Source organism: Pseudoliparis swirei, chromosome 12 (assembly GCF_029220125.1).
Source record: "Pseudoliparis swirei isolate HS2019 ecotype Mariana Trench chromosome 12, NWPU_hadal_v1, whole genome shotgun sequence".
NCBI lineage: Eukaryota > Metazoa > Chordata > Actinopteri > Perciformes > Liparidae > Pseudoliparis > Pseudoliparis swirei.
Genome location: NC_079399.1, coordinates 11,986,319 through 12,002,548, shown reverse-complemented (window position 1 = coordinate 12,002,548; position 16,230 = coordinate 11,986,319). Strand labels below are relative to the sequence as shown.

The following is a 16,230-nucleotide window of genomic DNA, read 5'->3' as shown; positions in this document are numbered from 1 at the left end:
TTGTTTTTTTCCTTTTCCATTTCCCACATGCTCCATCTAATTTTGAATCGAGTCTTTTGTTGTTTATTAACTTCAAAGTATTCCACCAATATCTCTGATCTTTAAAGCATCACAAACAAGCTTCTGAGAGTGTTTGTTCCCTGCAGGCGGAGCGGAGAAACAGCAGCACAAAGCAGCACATAAGTCCTCACTGTTTGTTTAGTTACGGCCTCACATCTTCCGCCGCGTCCACTCAGAGGTCAGACTCGGTTTCTGATAGAGACGCAGGCCTGATCTCAACTGACGCTAAGGACCTTAAAGTGTCACTCAGGATTTCACAGCGCAGCCAAACGACGGCCGAGGAGCCGAGAGAAACAGAGAGAGGCCAGAAGAGGGAGAGAAGGAGAGACGCAAAGGATGGCGTCGGAGGAGACGGGAGGTAAAAAGCTGCGCTGGCTGGCTCACACATTATATTGCAGATGTTTTCGGAAGAAGGACGGAGAAAGAAAAGATGGAGAAAACAAACCGAATTCTTTTTTAACTGTGTTGGCGAAAAACAAACGTCGCAAGCTCCAGCGAACTCAAGACAGAATTTCAAACATCTCAACACAGGAGTTTAAACTTGAAGTAGGACTTAATAGACTCCTGTGGCTTTCATTGCCTCACAAAACATGGCTCAAGTAAACACACACACACCCACAGCTGGGAGACTAATTAGCAACTAATGTCTTTTTCTCGCAATAAACCACAACCACTGAAGCATCTGCCATGGGCGGTGGCATTCACACATGTATTGTACACAGATGAACATCTCCTATTCTAGTTGTGTTCAAGAGACGGGAGTTCAATCCTAGAGTCGGGAAGAGATTCTCTGTTTGCCATCGGACATCCACGAGAAATGTGCAGCAGAGTCTGAGCTGACAGCCCCGGTATTTAGCCTCTGTGGGAAAAAATGTCCACCTGCAAACGTACACCCCCTATTTTCGGACACACACTCTCACACCCACCCTCGGGACACCCATGCGACCGTAGCTGCACACACCCTCGCCCTCCCTCGGCACATGAAACACTAGCCTCTTTTCGTTTCCCCGATTGGATTGCGGCCCCGAGTTCGCCACTGGACTTCCTGCAGTCAATCACCTGAGCAGCCCTGAACACCAACATGGGAGATTTAAGAACTCACGATTTGTTTTCTATGTTAGGCAGGTTGCTTAAAAATACGAAAAAGGGCTCTGCCCCTCCATTCTGATCCCACCCAGCCTCAACAGGGCTGCAGCTCCTTGCACATGAGTGCTCAGAATGGGGGGTGGGGGGGCAGTTGTCCTCCCAGAGGACTGGGCTAGCAGGGTGGGAGGAGAGGGACGGAGGGGTCCATTGTCTCCGGCACCTCGAAACCAAAGAGTCTGCTCTAAACAGTAATTATTCCCCCCCCCACCCTCCTCTTCTCTGTTCTGCTCCCCTCTATCCCCATTTGTAGCGACCCCCAACTGCTGCCCTCAAGGCTCTAATTTGGGTCACAGGCTGCAGAATGGCATCTCTACACTCGGTCAAACCTACACCCGGCGAGAGGAATCTGTCACACGTGCTGGACCGAAGTGATTCGAGACGGAAAGAAACTAGTCCATTTGATTTGTTGCTTTCTTAAATTCATACCATACATTTCTTTCATTTTCTGCAGAGCCGACATTACAACGACTTGTGTCACTACCAACTAAGTCAAACGTATAACCACCATGGTCTCGAGAGCCGTGCGCGCCATAGTTTCAGCAACACGACGAAATGATCCCGCGAAGTCCGCGAGAAAGCAAACACGCTCCATTCAACACCGGGGGTGAGAGAACAAGCCGGAGCCGCTGTTCATACAGCTGTACTGCAGAGAGACGGACGCTGCCGAGGCACTTCACACGGCGCTGTCAGCCGAGGACAAAATACCACACACACCACACAAAAGAGCCACTAAGACAAACAGCCATCGCTGGATAGAGGTAAATGGACCGTTTAGAAGTTGCTGTCTGAAGTTTGACCCGATGGCCCTTGAAAATAAATACTTTTTGATGTGTTTTGTGATGCCATACGTGATATCTTATTCTGGGTGGCTTCTTGAATTCACTAAAGCGGTATGCAAAGAACGGATATTATTCGACATGAATATGGTTTAAGCCCGTTTGATTCAGCCTTGTAGACATGCAGCACCTTTGACAGTGAACTCTCATCCCACCACGTCACAGAATCACTTCACCTCAGGGATGAACTTGTGTGAGGGTGTCTAACATGTACAGCCTGTGAAACCATCATTGAACGCATTTTAAGAAAAAGAAGAAGAAAAGTTGCAGCTTACCGGTAGGCATTGTGGTTAGGCTCCAATTTACCAGATATTAAAGTGAATGAGTTTTTTCTTTTTTGAATTGATGCACAGATTTGGAAAGTAAACCGGATTTCATGAGCAGGTCACATATCCAGAGTAGTCCAAACTGTATTTTGCAGCGAAAGCCTGGAGAGATTTCCTTAGATTTCTCAAATCATGGCGAGTCCTTTCTTCTGCAGTGCGCTCCCCCAAAACACAGGAGCGTACGATCTCAGGTCTTCTCCTGAACACGCACTCAAACACACTCCCCTGACTGGTGTCTTTTCTTTCTCTCACTTCAGCTTGCTAAGGATCTCCTCTGTCTGAATGCTCTCTCTCTCTCTCTCTCTCTCTCTCTCTCTCTCCTTTGGCAACACATCCACCGCATGCATGTGTGCGTCTAAAAGTGTTCATGTGTGTGTTTGCATGTGAGTGTGTCGGTGTGTGTGTGTCAGAGTGAATGGCCTCTGCTCTCTAATGCTCCCTCCCTGCTGGGTATTCCCCTCCCCTTGACTCCTCCTCCCTCTCTCCCGCAGCAAATTACAAGGAGCTGGGAGTTCCTCCTCTCTTTTTTCCTCTCTTTCTTGCCCTTCTTTTATCTTCCCCCTCTCCATTTCATGACTGCCTCTTCTTCGCTGCGTCCAAAATCGAACATTAAAGCTGGGTTTGTGACGCTTGCATGCTTGTGTGTGTGTGTGTGTGTGTGTACGTCTGCTGCACGCTCAGCAGGCGGCTGAACTGCGCACAGCTCCAGAGATCACACACGTACACACACTTTACAAGGAGGTGAGGGGGGTTACGGCTGATCAATAGAGCCGGCTCAAACAAAGGCTCCTCATCCACCGCAGCGCTCATTGTGTCCCACATCAGAGAAAGGCTGGACCGAATGAGCGCACAAAATGTCAGAAGTGGGTTCCCAAACGGTTTGGCTTTTGTTAACATGCTTCTTTTTTTTTTTAAACATGCCAAACTTCTCTGTGTGTCTCCGCTACAACTTTTACTGAGTTTAAAAATGAAGTTCATGTTACTCATGGTCGTCATCATCAACACGGTTATTTTGTCTTGTGTTCAAGACTTTAAATGGATATAAGCAGCTTTCCAACCAGCTGAGCATCATTTCAATGTGGGTAGTGTATGCAAATGGTCAATATTTAACTTCCCTCCATGTTGGCAGCACCTAAAGGCCCACGCTCATTTGCTCTCGGGCTGTTTGTTCCATCGACACATTTTACTTCCGCTTTTTTTTTATGCAATCTCTTTCATTGTTATCCTGGGATTGAACAATCTGGTCTTTTTGAGCCACGGAAACCAGAATACAGTGTGGAAGAATGACAGCGTCTAGAACAGGAAGATACAGAACGCAGGCTGCATTGCAACATGAAGGTGTGGATCCAGGGAGGGTTTAATTCAATATAATACAGAGTTACATGATGGCATTTGTTTTGGAACTTGACTCATACAGAGAGTTCAAGTCAGAACATCTCGGCTCTTGTGAACATGTCTGTTGCAAGTCTGCAGACTTAAGGGAAGTGCAATACTAAATCCCTCCAGGAACCTTTAAACATTGCATTGCCCAAGCAGCCAAACAAGGACTAATTAAAAGAGAGCCGAGTTTATGATTTACTGCAGGAAATATTTATAACATTGAATGCAACTTTCGATCCAAAGCAAGTTTAAAAAACTGTTTGATTGGTCAGAAAAGCAGTTTAATACCCAGTCCTGTGTGGGTGAGTAAAGGAAATGAAATCATACAAACATTTGCATGTTATAAAGCTTAGATAACAGAAAGGTTTGGCAAAATAAACAAATTGTCAGAAATAAATCATGTTATCTTTTGACCCCTCCTAGGTGTCACAAGCTCCAAGTTGGGAACCTCTGTAATATCAATAGGCAGGACCGGCTTCGTGTCCCATAAAGACGACACACGTGAGACAATGGGCCCTCAGTCTCACACACTAAAGCAAATGTGTCGACTATTTGTCGTCCCTCTTTAAAGACAGGGACTGGTCGCAGCAGCATGGGGTCCTGCTGAAAACTGCCCCCTTGTCCTCACCATACAATGATAGAGACCCACCTCTCTCTCTCTCTCCTCCTCCTCCTCCTCCTCCTCCTTCTCCTCCTCCTCCGACCCCCGACCCCCGACCCCCACACACACCTAAACGCCTCGGTTCAGCCAAGCACGACCTGATGACAGAAGCATACAGCAGCAGTCCGGCTTATCTGATGCCCCCTGTATGCTCCGAGGCTATGAACGGGGAGACAGAAAGGCTGAGCGCATTGATATCAATCAAACATTAGTTCAATGTTGTGACTACAGGTTTGATCCGGCCAAAGAAAACTAGCTTGAACAGGTTTTAGTAAATATCTTTCCCTGATGAAAGAGAGAAAGATTGCAGCAACTTGTGGCTCCAATGATGATCATTTTCATTATTGATTTAATGCGTTGAATATAATTGATGAATAGTCACTAATTGTTTGTAAAATGCTTGTCACAATGTCCCAAGGTGAAGTCTTCTTTAGTTTTGGCTGGTAATCTGAAGCAAACAGTTCAACATTTTGTGAAATACGGTTATTTACATCACAGATTCAGATAAAAATATTGATACCAGGAGCTGCTCAGCAAGACTGGAAACAGGGGGAACAGCATGGCTCGGTCCAGTGGTAAGAAATCAGCCTCCCAGAACCATGACAGCTCAATCGCAACTTCCCAGACTTCATAGGAGGTGCTTTGCCTATTTGTGGTTGTACTCTTTTAAATGATGAATCGACAATCAAAGTTTATGCACTGTTTGTAGTCAAGTCAACAAGGTGCTTTCTCCCTCCGGCCAGTACTCATCCGAACTCGGCTTCAGTTTCAGCCCTCTCAAATCAGATCTCTCTCCTTTTCACGCTACAGACGCTCTCGCAAACTCACTCCAAGCACCCAGAGTCACAACTGATGGTTCGAGAGTTTGCGCCGTTGCCAAGCTGATCGGGAGCCATAGCGCCATGGTGGTCACTATGACGACAGGGAGGCATTCATCTCCCAGGCAAAGTGGCATATGGAAAGACAGTGAGGATGAGAAAGAGAGAGAGAGAGAAAATGTTTATCGTCAATAAAGCACCCCATTCCTCAAAACACTTGGGCAGTGCAAACAGTGAAGCAGGGCACAGGGTTCAGACACACTATTCAACTTTTAGGGTGCGCACACACAATCACTTGTTTTCCAACAGCATTGTAAAGTCCCACTTAAAGGACGACAGCCTCTTGAACATGTTTTAGTGTGTGTGTGTTCAGAAATAAAAACTGTGCCCATCCACTTAAACATGTCCTGAAGGGAGGAGGGCTGCAGCCTGGATGTTATTGCTGTGAGTGTGTGTGCGTGTGTGTGTGCATGTGTGTGTGTGTGTAACCTGCTTCAATGCTCAGACACCCGGACAGCTTCTTCATTTTCTCAGCTGTCCATAGTTTAAAGTGAAGCCTGTTTCTGTTGAAACCTCTAGAACACATTGGAAGACAGAGAAATAGATTCAGACCGAGACACTGTGACTAATGACAAGAGTTTGTGGCTGGAGGGGTCATTCAGATACAGTTTCCCCCTCCCTCTGTGACCGGGTCTGTCACTCGTGAGATGGATCATCTGCAGACTCTTTCTTTCTCCCTCACACACACACACACACACACACACACATACACACACCTTAAGTGCCACAACTCTTAAAGCTTTTGTTCTTCCCGGCTGAGCTCTTCATTAACCCCTCAACACACAGTTTACCACCTTTAGGTAAAAGTCATTCCTCACTGACAAACTCGTCCTCCAACATAACGGCGACCAATGGAAGTGTTTTGAGATCTACCGAGCTGCAGGACAACATCATTCGTCTCGACCTCCCAATCGTGATCCTGTTTGATGTCAATGGAAACGGACAGCTGTCTGCTGCGCTAAAGCAAATATACTGTTTTGCCTAATTTTATTAACCTGATAATCAGAAAAACTGTCTTTGACCAAATACATTGTTATTTGCAAAATAATTTTGTTAACTACTAGATCAGTTGATTTAATTGACAAATATGTAAAACTGAGTTTCTGAATATTGAATCACACAAAAGCAACACTTTAAATGATGTGTTTATCAGAAGTGTGCTCATAAGTTTCATAAGAATGTCTAATTGTCTAATGTCTAAAACCAAAATGTCAGATTAGTTGACTTATTGACTAAAAGGGGGCATCCTTAACAACCCCGCTAATTTCTTGCTTGGAGGGGGATATTTTATTATGTTATTACTGAGCAATTAGAAGTGAATAACTCATCTGGTGACAAAGAAGCAGTAGGGGTCACTCGCAGGGAACATTTTCACAGTGCTAACAAAATATACCAATTTAAAAGGAATAGTTTGACATTTTAGGAAATACACATATTCACTTTGCAGCAGAGAGTGAGATGAGAAGATCAATACCACTCTCATATATGTCCATTAAATATGAAGCTGGACTCCCAGCGGCTGGTTAGCCTAGCTTAGCAAAAAGACTAAATCGAGGGACGCTGCTCTTGGCTCCAGCTGAATGCAACAAGTGAGGTTCAAAGGGTTTAATTCATTCTTCTGAGAGGAGCATCTACATCATGCAAGACAGAGATCTTTTGTTGTGGAGTTAGTGATGCGCAGCAGCACACTTGTTACAGCAAATTTGGCATATTAGATCACCAGATTCCATAAATCATGAACTGAGCTCTGGCCAACAGAACCAGTAAGACACGTCCATCCTCTGTGTCGCGTGTGTAAAATCTGCCGAATCAACATTGCTAAAATCCTGCATTGATTCTCCGTTTCACAGATTCATGGCATCAACAGATTCACAGATAGTATTCCCTCCGGCTGCAGCCGTCTGCTCGCGGTGCCGGGACAAGTCCAGGAATTTCTGACTCTTGCCGGCCAGAAACCTCACTGAGGCAAACGGCCTCGGCTTATACGAGAGCAGGAATCCCTGAACATTGGCCGGAGGAGCGTCCCAAGAAAACAAGGAGCGTCTTCGCCATTCCAGCAGACGAAACAACAGTGACGCAGAAATAACTACAGCTGCTACGTCAACAACAAACAAGGTCAACAGCCGCGGCTAATGATAGGTCGGGGTGGCACCACGGCCACAGCAGAACCCAGGAGAAGTATTTACGATGGGGGATAATGTCAATATTCAACGATGAAGCGAGTCGGTATTCACATTAGCAGACGAGGAGGAAATCACCAGGAGGAGGAGAGGAGAAAAACAGGTGGTTTACAGCAGGGAACGAGAACTTTCATTTCTTATAAGTGAATATATTTGGCTGTGGGGATTGTAGATAGATATGTATCTATAGCAACACTATGTAAATACATTGTTAATGTTCTTTCTATAGAGTCTGTGTGGCACTTGATGCGTGTTGGCAGACTTGTTGTGTGTTGAGGGAGCATATGTGGCGGATATACGGAGGAAGCTGTGTTTGGCCTCAGATTAAAAAGCAGGACTAGGGTCTCGCTCCAGGAAAGGAGACCAGCAGAGCGCAGACATAGGGACTTTTCTTCCATTAGGGAAACACGTGACACACTGAAATAACACAGCATAAATAACACAGCATATACGGAACATTTACGATATTTGCAAGACTACATTTTTTAATATGTAGTAATTAGTTTTTTATGAGCTAACGCATTTAACGAATGAGCCAATCCGTCTGTTGTTGCCTCGCCGAAAAAAAAAAAAAAAAAAAAAAAAAAGCAAAATGAACTCCACACTTCCATCTCACACTCTGTCCTCCTCATGCAGACGGTCATTTATAATGATTCGATCTTTGGTTCACCCTCCGGAAATGTTTGTTCCTTCTTTCCTTTGAATCAGGGTCTTTTCTTCCGATCGATCAGACCTGCCAGTCGAGTCGCTCGAGTGGCAGTAGATCGCATGAGTAAAAAGATTGGCCCGCCTGACATGTTCTCTCTCTAGATCTCTTCTGTTGTTTTAAACTAAACGTCTGTTGTTGATTGTATCTCCACAGCAGCAGCAGCAGCATGTCATCTCTGTTCTTTCTTCACTCTCGATCTCCTCTCTCTCCGCCCACATCGCCCTCCGTGCGCGCGACAGAGGACACAAAAAAAAAAAAAAAAAAAAAAGTGTCATGGTTTCATGTATGGTTGTCATGGTGGAAGTTAAAGGTTGACAAACAGAAAAAAGCTCTGTTTACCCCTCCTGTTTTTATTACATTTTTTTACATTTTTACCTCGGGTTTTTGACTCAAAAAATTAAAAAAAAAAGAAAATTATTATTTTAATATTTGCTATTGTTTAAGTGTGAGGAGTTTTTATGTGTTTGTTTGTTTTTTAACCTAAAAAGCCCTTTAAATAAAAAAAAAGATATTTCTGATATAATTGTTTGATGAAAAAAAAAACAGCCTCAAATCAAATTATTAAAGAACACCGACACATTACATATTGAATGGGTCAAATGGAGGAAAAAAGTAACAAGAGGTTTAACATTCTGTTTAGATGAGAGATATATATGATTTCCAATGATAAAAAACTGCTGAGTTGCAGCAGCATTGTATAGAAGTATATGTATATATATATATATATATTTTGTCATAAATCTCTCTGTCTCACAACAAAATAAACCGAGAATATAAATATGTGATTAATCATGATTAATCCACAAAAACCTGTGATTAATCCTATTAAAATTTTTAATCGTTTCACAGCCCTAGTAGTAATGTGTTTAATCTGCACACACCTATGGCATGGACTTTTTTTAAAGCAAAAGAATAGATTCACTAATATATAAGGACTCATATTAAGATGTGCTGCATATGGCTCTTATATTTATGTTTTTGAAGTAACCAAAAAGAGCACGGTTCTGTTCAGTTTAAACATATATATAAGGAGGAGATATTTAGTACGTTGATCCCAGGTTATCATCAATAATATCTGAACCAGTTTTACGATTAGAAATACTGGTAAATGATCCAAATGCAACTATCTGATACATGGTATATATATATATATATTTAAAGAAAAATAATAATATATATAACTATCTGAGTCTGATCTATCATTCAGTCAGTTCAAGAAACCAAAATAAAAAATAATAAGATGATCAGCAAGAAATTAGTCCGTCCCGTTTCGTCCATGTCCCACAGAAGCTGGTGCTCCAGTTAGAGCTCCCATAATGAGGACACACCACACAGGAGAACATGTGTGTGAACACACACACACACACACACTCACTCACACACACTCAAACACTCACTATTGTGTTAAAATTCTCACTATAAAAACCATGTTTCCGGTAAAAGCTGCTAAATTTGATTTATGTTGTATCCAATGTTCCCTGTGGAGATAAGGCTGTAAAAGTTAAAATACTTCCAGGACTTAAGCTATTTTCTATTGTTCTAACCACAAGGCGTGTTGAAATGCGTGTGTTACATAAACATAAACACATGTACAAAAAGCACGTTGATCATCATCATCTCAGAAATACAAAGGTGAATACATTATTAATATATGTCCATCCAGCATCGACTCCCGAGCTTAAGCCGGACTGATCGCTAAACACAGCAGTATGGTTCCTAATTAGACAAGTGAGTTAGAGTCACGCCAAATTGAGACTTTGGACCGAGTAATTGGAGGTCAGACTGGGTTTGGCGGAGTCGACCGCTGCAATTATGATGAAATAAAGAGCTGGGATGTGAAGAAGAACAAACCCAACTCTGCATCGCTGGAGAAGAGCAGAACCATCGACGGCAATTTAAAGATGGTCTGTCTGTGTGTCCTGGTAGTTTACAGCGCCACACAAAGACAATGAGACTCACCTCAGAGAGACCATCCCAGCTGGGCCGGTTCTCGGCCGCTGGTATCCCAGTGTCCTCTCATCACAGGTTAGATCCATACCTCCGGCACTCAAAAAGTTTCACACGCAACGTGCAGCCATAGAAACGCTGACTGGCTTCAGAGAGGCAGGTAGGGCTCGTGTCGAGGTCGCCCGGTTCGAGGTCCACCCCTCTATGAGGTCAGTTCAGAGAGACAGAGGGACACAGAGGAAATAGGGTGAGAGAGAGAGAGAGAGATAGAGAGAGAACAGATGGAAGCAAAACACAACTGAACTGACTGCCCACTGGGAGAGGAGAGGAGGGGGGGGGGGAAGAGAGAGAGAGAGAGAGAACATCCAAGCAGCCCACTTCCTGACCAATTACTGCTGCAAGACTAGCCTCTTTCCCTCTTTCCAACTGGGCCCTCTCTCTCTCTCTCTCTCTCTCTCTCCTCGCTCACTTTGCGGAGTGGGTGAGCCGCAAGAACTGGAGAGCGGTCAGCACTGCAGGCGACGCCAGTGAAATTAACACTGAAAAAAGCGAGAGTGAGGTGTCGCTGTAACTGTGACGAGGAGCGAAGGGGGGGAGACGGCGATCAAGAACGAATGTGAGATCATGGTGATGAAGAGGAGAAGGGGGTGGGTGACCCAAAGCTGGCGCAGAAGGGGCGGAAAAGATGGCAGCGCAAGGACGAGCCGTCTGGTCTCACCCCCCGGAAAAACACGACAAGTGGGTCACATTGCACACAGAATCTGTTTAGAGACTCTTCTTCTTCCTTTTTCTTGGTCTGGACTCTAGAGCGCCATCTTGGAGATCAGCTCCTCTGTGACGTAAGGGATCGGGTTAGACTCCCCAGAAACCTCCGGCGGGGCAGAGATCTCAGGCCTCAGAGCTCAACCCGCTGTGAGCAGGCCGGTATGAGCACACACACTAAATATCCAAGCCAGTGGTCATTGTACGTGTGAGTAATTTGGTCATTGTTCTGCTTCCTAACGGAGCAGGATGGAGGAAAGTCCCCTTTCTCAGAGCCAGTGGCGCTTGTTCCTGCCTCCTGGTTGCAAGGCTTCCTGGGATTGATGAAGCAGCTCCTGGCCCGGTCAGCACACACACACACTTTCTCACTTCCTAGTTTTCACCGGTCTTAAAGTTTTCCAGGGAAAACAAAACTGCACGGGTTGCTGTGCGATCTGAGGCGGTGGCAGACATTGACCTTTGATAAGAAACAAACTAAGATGTTATTAAGATCTTATAGAAACACACACGAGTCGTGCACACACACAATGCAGTGACTTTTAGCATACGTCAGTCAACTTGAGGATCTTTTGTAACCCTGCTTTCTGTGACCTCCTGTTGCAGAGACCAGGAACACGACAAACAGGGCTGAGGTGGGTCAGGGGCTTGCTGCTGTTATCCGAACCTGGACACCACAAACACAGTCCCGTAAACCAACACCACACCTTGCACTTTAAAACACAGTCGTTAGCGCAGAGGCACAACAAGCCCATCGCCTGCTGCCGACCGCACGCTTGTGTCTTTGTTTCTATTCTGCTTCGAGAGAAAGACGGGCGGAGATCGTCAGCTTGTTCAACACAGACAAATGGACTGAGTTGACTTTTCAACGGTTTCCTGTAATTGTTTGAGATATCCTAAATCTAATCATATATGTTTTGACAACACTTGATGGCTGACGTATTCCTCAAAGTCTTGTTCATCCCGTGACTAATGGCAACTGGTAATTTAGGTAGTGAGGATATAAACATATACCAGCAGCTTGGAGGCAGATTTAACAGAGATCTGGACTACATGAAAGATATTTAAGGAGAATCTAAGATCTGTTTGTTATCCATTTATGTGAGAAAGATCTGCTCTGAAATTCAAATCCTTTAAATTGCATTCTGCTAATTGCAATGGCTCTTCCCGGCAATGTGTTGCTACTTTCTGATCAACTTATGAATCAACTAATTGCGAAGTTAATGATTGCTAATTGCTGATTATTTTCTGAGGTGCGGCCTTACAACGTTTTGCCTGCACTGAAGTCATATGCAGCATGACACTGTGTGATCACAAAGAGGAAATCGGTCACGTCCCATTCCAAATAAACAGAAGTTGCCTCTCTGAAAAAGCCTGAAATTGAGAATAAAGTAACTGGATTAAATAAATAAAGGAAAAGGGCCCATACATTTCTGTCTGAAGCGACTGAAGGATACTAAGGGATCATTCAGGTGTATCATACAGATAATTGTTCTTCCCAACAGGAAACCAGAATACAAGTTAAAATGCTGTTTTAGAAAGCATCTGAAGACCTGCCCAGCCCACAGCAGAAGGAAAACCCCTTTCCATCTTCCCCACGACCATTTCAGTCTTCAGCTGCTTGTGATGGAGGAATCAAACAGGAAGTGATTTCATCGGGCAGGTGAATCATACTCATGTGATGGTTTTGTCATTACAGCGTCACCGAAGATTACGTTTTTATCTCCTCCTCCCAGAGGTTTCCTGGTGGCTTTCAATTTAGAGCACAGGAAACGTTCATGAGTGAAACTTATTTCGAGTGTTTATTCTCTTGATGCAATCTTTGTTTCTCTGATGTCATTTTTACCATCAAAACACAAATGTCTGACGCGTGATATTCTCACTACAGGCCAACGATAAGAAATATTCTGTTATGGGATGGGCCGGATTAACCTCAAATCACAGTTGAGTAGATGCATGTGACCACACATGAATTCGAGGGAAGCTATCAAACAAATCTTATCGTTTAAAAAAAAGTCAAACCCTCAAACTTTTAAAACGTTACTGATATTAATTTCCACAGCGTAATTACTGAACTTGTAATCCTTTGTATTTCTTGCTTGAATGAAGTAATCACATTACTATATTGTACACTGGAGGCCATGTATTCATATTATTTGTGCCAGAAATCTGGCAGGGTGGACCCGAAATGTAATGTCAAGCTTTAACAATAAAACTCCTGCCTATTGAAAGTGAGAGAATGAATGTTATCGGACTTTTGTCAAAGTGCTGCAGTGTACAAAAGCCTCGACATCGGCATCAAAGGGATCTCTTGAATGATCACTGCTTTCATGTGGGCAGCTCTGAAACACAAACACGCTCAGATTTACATCATATTTCTTGGTGTGCTTTGAAAAGTGTAACTGATATTACCTCCACTTGTATACGTATGAACTGGCTATCGGAGTGAGCGCATGTGTTTGGGATTTAGATTAAAAGCGTTCCACTATAGTTAGAGACAGAGGAAAGGCCACAATTCCACCTCTGGGCTGCTGTTCGAAATAGGAGCCGAAACACGCTCAGAATAAGATAACGCAGTGCTGATGTGTGTGTAAGTGTGTGTGTGTGTGTGGGGGGGGGGGGGGGGGCGCCTGCATGTCTGCTTATGTGGTTTTCAATGGGATAAAGAGCCAGGAGTGTGTGTTGGCTGGTTCCCTTTGACCTGTGGAGGCTTTATTTCTCATATTCATATTGGGCTAATACTCTGCCTTTCCCATGCCAGTGAAAACCCTGGAAACCGAGCCCTCGTCTCTCTTTAGGGAACCTAAGATGTCACTGAACACAAAAGGAGCCGTGAAAGCCGTCCAACTCAAGCAGGGGCTATTATTTACAGTACCAAAAGAAAATGGCTCCTGTCCCGAACAGTACCCTCCCTCTGAGCGTCAACGGTCTGTCTCCTTGTAATGCTTCCCCCCATGTTGCCCTTATCCAATCCCTTCCTTTCTCCCTCTTTATCCTTCTATATGGCTTCACTTTCTTCCAATCGTCTCTCTCACTCCTTCTCTCCGTCTCTAACCCTCTCCCTCAAACATAATAAAGTAAATAGTGGGTTTTGTAACCAGTAAAGCCCAAAATTAGGAGTAAGCCTTAAATCGTCTTCAAAACAGGCAGAAAAATCCACACTAATCATACAAGTTCCTGAGAGGAGAAACTCCATTTGATGGACTACCAGAATAAATAAGAGACCTTAAGGCAACAGCCTCCCATGTCTTTCTTCAGGGGAATTCATTCCTGCACGAAAAAACATGCACAAAGTAAAGTTGCAGACATGAAGCCGATTCGGCCAATGACATGCTTCAAAAATCCTCTGTTCTCTTTCCATACAGTTACCATGAAGGTGATGCATGCATGATATCTGACCCTGTATGAACGAAAGCAAATGTTTCTTATCCTGCTTTGAAGTTTGGTAAGAATGCATTTCACTAATTCATCTACATTACAAAGACCATTTCACACAGTTTCATTGATGTGAATGTCTCACATATGCAGTCTATAGCTGATGAAGAGATTAAACTGTGGAGTGATATTCATTTCAGGTATTAGCATAACAGGTTTTTAATAGTTGCTTAGCAACATGAGCCGCGGCCAGTGCCTCTCAATTACAAGCTACTGTATAAACAGCAGTCTCAACTGTGGCCCAGCTGACAGAGAGAAGTATGAGGTCACATGTCGCTGTCATAACAGCTGGACACCAACACTACAAATACATCGACGGTCCTTCAAATGAATTTGTTAAAAGGCTCTGGGGCTGGAAAAAGTTCCTCCCCTTGTGTTTACAATGGTTACAGATGTTAGTGACAGGTCTTAACTCGACCCAGATGTGACCAAGAGGAAGGAAATGCGTCAACACCTTCAGACACCCTGATAGCACTTCCACCCCCAAGAGGAAAAAAGATGATAATATGCATCCACAGTCTCCAACATGAACACAGAGATATTAGAGAACTATAACCGGCGTCCCTCTTGAGAGAACCGTTCAGTCCCGAGAAATTCATCAGGAAAAATTCTAAATATTGTAAATACATGGAGAACAAGTGATTGAAATCCGGAGGCTTTTGGTTCTTTTATAGTCAGTTTATGATTCAACGCACCTTCAACACTTTCTGGGGTGATTACAAATAATATTTAGAAAAACAAGTTAAAGGCTTCGTTTGCTCGCTTTGCCTTAATCAGTTGTCTGTAGAGCTGAAATGTAATTACTTTTATAATGGCCTTTTAATAAAAGAAAGAGGTCGAATGGATAAGCCCAACACTTCCTGTTCATTTTGAAGTGGTAATTAGTAATGAAAAGCAGTATTTCCAAACAGTTTTGAATGGTATGTTATGAATGCGTGGTGCTACCATACATAGGGTCACGATGACTGCATCATTACTCAATATATTAAATTCACACAGGTCCAGGTCTCACAATTATAGACTAGCCTAGCTCCACCTCTCTTTATCTCCCTGCCTCTCTTTCTGCTCTCTGTCTTTATGCCCACTGCAGTGTTGGCCACCTGTATTGTGTTTTGGCTGAAGTGTGCTCCTAAAAAGATAGGCCATCAGCGACAACCCCTTGAACTGTTGTGGCACGTCCGTGCAAAAAAGGTTGCATGGACGTGCGAGATGATGACGCTGGTGAGAACGCGTGGCCCCGGTCTAAATGTGGCCTGGATTCACGAGAGCCATGGAGAGAGCCGGATGGAGGAGGGAGGAGGGTTCTTTATTTTAAGCATTGTTCCCCTGCGCACGAATCACCAGGATGTGATTTAGAGACAAGTTTCTAGCTGAGCTTCAGAGCTCATAAAGACCTGCCGTGATGCTTACGAAGCACGGTCAAGTGAACCATCGCATTGCTGACCGATGGAAAAGAGACATTTGAAAGTAGAGCTTTGGAGCAGCTCATATTCTTAACTTTAAATAACTCGTGAAACAAAAGAAGATGAATTTGCCAGATGAAATACCGTTGTGTGAGGGAAATTACAACATAGTTACATAGCTTAGCAAACTGTGCCTGTGGTGTGTCAATACATTTCCTAAAGTACAATTAATTCACATCAAACCGGATCACACACACACACACACAGCACAAGAACTCCACTCATGCAGACGTAGGAGGCTATTTATACACCACTTCCTTTTATTTACCCTGCTCATTGTTCAGGCCACATCTGTTAAGGTCCAAGGGCACAATGGCCAGTCCGTCGAGCTGACCACACACACACACACACACACAAACACACACACACACACACTTGCAGCACAGAGACCACGGCAGCAGTTAAGACACAAGCCAGCATTCAGGAAAATCCACAGCTTTTGTTCTGGGA

At 44.0% G+C, this 16,230-nt stretch overlaps 1 protein-coding gene across 2 annotated transcripts in view; it reads right to left on the bottom strand.

Moving 5' to 3' along the window:
- The window catches only part of LOC130202756 (pleckstrin homology domain-containing family G member 1), a 39,462-nt gene extending 29,153 nt beyond the window's left edge, over positions 1 to 10,309 (bottom strand). The window contains exon 1 of one of the 2 annotated variants that reach the window (XM_056428498.1): positions 10,136 to 10,309. Coding sequence is in view for 1 of the 2 variants with exons in the window: in XM_056428497.1 (XP_056284472.1) it covers positions 2,318 to 2,327 (10 nt within the window). In the remaining variant the exon portion in view is untranslated. Of the gene's footprint in view, positions 1 to 2,317; positions 2,593 to 10,135 lie in introns of those variants that run through there. The other variant, XM_056428497.1, reaches the window with a different exon arrangement.
- Positions 10,310 to 16,230: the final 5,921 nt, after the last annotated feature.